Source organism: Stomoxys calcitrans, chromosome 5 (assembly GCF_963082655.1).
Source record: "Stomoxys calcitrans chromosome 5, idStoCalc2.1, whole genome shotgun sequence".
In the NCBI taxonomy this organism is placed as follows: Eukaryota; Metazoa; Arthropoda; class Insecta; order Diptera; family Muscidae; genus Stomoxys; species Stomoxys calcitrans.
In genome coordinates this window covers 112,218,567-112,223,455 of record NC_081556.1, presented here as the reverse complement: position 1 = coordinate 112,223,455, position 4,889 = coordinate 112,218,567, and the positions used below count along the sequence as shown (strand labels likewise).

The window sequence follows — 4,889 nt, the reverse complement described above, 5'->3', positions numbered from 1 at the left end:
TAAATAAATTATAACACTTTGTTCTACGATCCCGCACTGCTTCTCCTAAACAAATCTGCGACTAACATAATAACATTTCATACTTGAAAATAAAATTGGCTATGAATGACACGAAAACTAGTTCTATTTCACAATAGCACTCTTTAAATGAAAAACCACTTGCAGTCAACTACAACAAATTCTTAAAATGTTCACAATTTTCAAATATAAACAACACTCAAACGTTTGTTTGACAAACTTCGCCGGCTTTACGACCATTTCATTTTCATATTGAACAGCTGATAGTTTACATTACCTTACGTTACGTTTTGCCGATTACTCAACAATTGACCGTGAATATTGGCGCAAAAATAACAAAGATAACAACAAAAATATTAACAATAACAACAAAAGAAATTCCTTCGTGATTTGTTCTACTTTCCTTAACGTTGTTCTTTTTGTTAGTGTCTTTCTTAGTTTGTTTAACAATTTTTACGTTATTTTTGTCACAAATGTATTAATAATAAGTATAAAAAACAAATAAAAATGTTAAATTTAAATTGTGTTATCTGTGCTGAATTATTTTCGCAAGCTGATGATGTCTATGTAACGACCTGTGGTCATATGTTCCATTATGTGTGTCTCAAGCAATGGTTGGAAAGGTACAATGCCCACGAAAAAGCATGCCTTCACTGTGAATATCAATCAACTGAAGAGAGTCGTTTTCTATTCTAAATTTAGATCAAAAACTTGCCCTCAATGCCGCAACCGATGTTCGGAGCGCAATATTATTCGTGTCTACTTCAATTTGGCCAATTTGGATGTGAGCCGCATTGATGTGGGTTCACTGCAGGAACAGTTGGACAATGCAAATCTACAGTTGAAAATGAAAGAGAAGGAATTGAGCAAAGCCGAGGAACAAATCAAAAGTTCTAAGGAGACTCAAAAGAAGTGCATGTGAGTATAAATTATAAAAGTGTTAAGGGGCAGTTTGTTGTAGCCACATTTTTATGTTGATGTGCCGATCCTCGTCAAGCTCCTGTAAGTGAGGAGCAGCAGCTAAGCTTCTCTTGACAGCACTGAACACCACACAGACCGAAACTCATTGTTCCAGCCTATGTGGTGCTCACAGCTAGCCCGTGCCTGGCGTATTTGTGTGTAGATTTAGTGATCCTCGTTAAGATCCTACCAGTCTATGGGACCGATCGTCGCGGGAAATTTATGGCCATTGGTTACTTAAAAGCGCCAATGACTCCACTTGTCATATATCACGCACTTGGTATTAAAACAAGAACCTATGCCACCCTCCCCCTCACTGAAGCTCTCCAATCGATACCGCTGGACCCATAAAGCACAACACACAAATCGGAGCTCAGAGTTCCCCCGTGTGGTGCTCATAATTATTCCATGCCTGTTTGATGACTTTGGTTACGCACTCGACTCCCTCTATATCCAAAATTTTCAGCATCTGTGTAGCATCGTCAGGGCCCAGGGCTTAAGAGTGCTTGGGTCTGTGGATGACATAAGTAACTTTGTTAAAGTTAAATTGTATTAGTTGCGGACCTCATATTCGACGAAAGGCACTCCTATTCGCTCTATCACTCTCAGAATGTTCAATTGGTTCGGTCCATAGTGATTCTGCAGGCAGATTAGCAGGGTTTTCCGGTGATCGGTGTCATGGGGTCATGTGTAGGGGCAAGGGACAGTTTGTTGTAGCCAATCCCTGGCATCGGCTTCGTGTACAATCCTTACGTAGCCCATTATACTGTGCATGTTGCAGTTATCTACAAATTTTTGATGATAGCTGTTCTGGTAAATAGAATAATTATAGCGTGATGAAAATACCAAATTTTATTAACTGTTTTTATACCCTCCACCATAGGATGAGGATATACTAATTTCGTCATTCCGTTTGTTACACCTCAAAATATGCGTCTAAGACCCCATAAAGTACATATATTCTTGATGGTCATGACATTTTAAGTCGATCTAGCCATGTCCTTTCGTCCGTCTGTCAAAAGATGCTGACTTTCGAAGGAGCAAAGCAAGGCGCTTGAAATTTTGCACAAATGCTTCTTATTAATGTAGGTCAGTTGGGATTGTAAATGGGCTAAATCGGTTCATGTTGTGTTTTCGTATCACTTCCAACAACTGTGCCAAGTGCAGTCTAAATATAAACCGATCTCCCGATAAGATTTCTTGAGCCTCTAGAGGGCGCAATTCCTAACCAATTAGGTTAAAATTTTACATGACGTATTTCATTATGACTTCCAACAATTGTGCAACGTATGGTTCAAATCGGCCCGTAACCTGATGTAGCTGCCATATTAACCGATCTTCGGTCTTGACTTTTTGAGCTTCTAGAGGGCGCAATTCTTATCCGATTTGGCTGAAATTATGCATGAAATGTTTTAGTTTGACTTCCAACAAATGTGTCAAGTATGGTCTAAATTAGTCCATATCCTAATTTAGCCGCCATATAAACCAATCTTCCATAAGACTTCTTGAGCCTCTGGAGGGCGCAATTCTTATTCAATATGGTTGAAATTTTGCACATGTCATTTTGGTATGATTCCAACAAGCGTTCCAAGTATGGTCTAAATCGGTATATAACCTGATATAGCTGCCATATAAACCAATCTCCCAGTTTTGAGCCTATGGAGAGGGTAATTATTACTCGATTTGCCTGAAATTTTGGAGGTGGTGTTTTTCAAAGACTGATGTTTTTCTACAATATTTGAAAAAGTCATTCAAAGAACTAGACAATTGCACAATTCCATGGTGGAGGGTATATAAGATTCGGCCCGGCCGAACTTAGCAAGCTTTTACTTGTTCTCAAGATACCAACTTTTATTTTGTTCTTATAAAATACCTGTTTTTGTTTTGTTTTCAGGAAAACAATAGCCGGCCTAGAAAAGGAAGTTAAAAGTAATAGTTTTATTGTACTTAATTATGTGGAAAAGGTATGTCATATAAGGAGCCATTAATAACCCTCTACTGACTACAAAGTTAATCCCTTGACATTACAGATCAAATTGTTACAAAATCAAGTAAAAGTAATGGAAAGCCTACGAGCTGAAGTAACAAATTTAAAAGCTCAAATTGAATCAATGAATGGCATAAACACCTTGCTTACATCCTCAATGACTGAGGCTGAAAAACTACTCAAAAATGAGAGTGATCCCAAAGTATTGTCCGTATGGATTACAACATTGAAAAGGTGAAATAGTAACAATAGAGGATCAATCGAATTTGTAATAACTTTTCGCATTTACAGAGAATTGCGAGTATGTGAACATAAAAAAGCTGATATTCGCAACCAACTGAAAGCTGTTCAAAATGATTTGCGCAGAGAAATGGATTTGAAAAGGTATATAATAAAATCAAACTATTTATTTCGTTCCCCTCAAATGGTTGCTTTTAATTGGTTTGTTTTTACTTTTTTTAGAAGCCAAGAAGAGCGTATCATTCAGCTTGAAAGTGAAAATTATAGCCTGCTTGAAAAGGTAAGGCTCCATCAAAGTAAACGAAATAGTTCACAACACCTAAAATATTTTCTGAGAAAACTTTTCTCCCGAGAATCAAAGACTAGGCGCTTCAAATCGAAAGAGTTTAAGAATTTAAACATATACTCGCTTTTTAAGATTTATGATTGGCGATTACCGTAGCTTAGAAGTTTACCTTTTAACTTATTAATTTGAGATGTGATAGCAGATGGCTAAAATAAAGTCTTGGCTTAGGTCATTTTTATAGAAATTTGTGTGCTTTTACCTCCAAAGAACTACTTTTCACATTCTTTTCTTTATTAGATAAAAACACTGGAATCGAACAGTATATCAAGACAAACAACTGCTAACATTGCCAGTGGCAGTCTTAATACATCTGCAATATCCTCCAATGCCAAGCTAAAGGAAGAGAAACGTTATACCATATCACCAACCATAGTAAGTATTATTTCATACAATTTTTTCACTTAATTTTCTTATTCATATTGTTCTTATAGAAAGAAAATATCAAAAAGATCGAAGAATCATCTTCGCCATATCTTAATATAAAATCCAGTAGTGTGGGTTTGGTACCTCTATTTAAGCGCAACAATGAAAATTCTACAAAACTTGAGATTGGATCCAAAGTCACAACATCGAAGTTAACAACTTTGAAAATTTCACCCACAAAAACTGCAGGTGCTATACGTAAAACTAAAAGCGATTTAGGTGAAAAGGTAAAACAAGTTTAAATTTAATGCCCAAAAGAAATAATAATGAATGCATACCTCTTTCCCACACTTACGCAGTACTCAATATTTAAGAAACCCAGATTGGGACTAACATCATCTACACTAGGTACAATGGGAGCTTCGATGAAACCCCTAGCATCGAATTATGTTTTCAATGGTTTTGGTGGCTCAGAACGTGTCGATCCTTTTGCTAAAGATACCACCGATGATGACGACATTATGGAGATTGAGCAAAAACAATCAACTGATAGTGCGGTACCTACAACAAAGTTAAGCATTAATAATCGCCTTAAGACTGGTGGTCTACGCAATTTTAAATTAGCTAAGTAATTTATTGGTTTGGATTTCCTACCTCCTTACCTTACCTTGTTACTCAGATGGTAAATGTAGTTTTGTTTCTTATAGAAATCTCTTTATTTTAAGTAGATAATTCAATGGTATGTCCCAATTTTTGTAACTAAATTTCCTTATTGTCTTGGTGTGAGAGAAACTTAATGCTTACTTATCCCAAAGAAGAAAATTATTTATATAGAAATATAGACATTTTTATATGCAGTACCTATAAACACCATAGGAGCAAGAACATTTAAATACAAATACTCGATTATAAAGTAATACGAGCATTAAATTCGATACTGAGCATTGAATCCCATCCACCACGATTAGCAGATTC

General features: G+C 36.2%; 1 protein-coding gene across 1 annotated transcript; it reads left to right on the top strand.

The window, feature by feature from the left end:
- The first annotated feature begins 414 nt into the window (after positions 1-414).
- Positions 415-4,678, top strand: LOC106086359 (E3 ubiquitin-protein ligase TRAIP). The gene is made up of 9 exons (XM_059370044.1): positions 415-641; positions 721-936; positions 2,873-2,942; positions 3,009-3,199; positions 3,257-3,349; positions 3,428-3,485; positions 3,789-3,923; positions 3,983-4,201; positions 4,274-4,678. The coding sequence occupies exons 1-9, from the start codon at positions 526-528 to the stop codon at positions 4,544-4,546; spliced, it is 1,371 nt and encodes a 456-aa protein (XP_059226027.1). The 5' UTR covers positions 415-525; the 3' UTR covers positions 4,547-4,678.
- Positions 4,679-4,889: the final 211 nt, after the last annotated feature.

Coding starts and splice junctions, on each gene's coding strand:
- LOC106086359 (XM_059370044.1), top strand. CDS start 526: ATGTTAAATTTAAATTGTGTTATCTGTGCTGAATTATTTTCGCAAGCT. Junction 937..2,872: donor GAGACTCAAAAGAAGTGCAT/GTGAGTATAAAT, acceptor TTTTGTTTTCAG/GAAAACAATAGCCGGCCTAG. Junction 3,486..3,788: donor ATTATAGCCTGCTTGAAAAG/GTAAGGCTCCAT, acceptor TTTCTTTATTAG/ATAAAAACACTGGAATCGAA.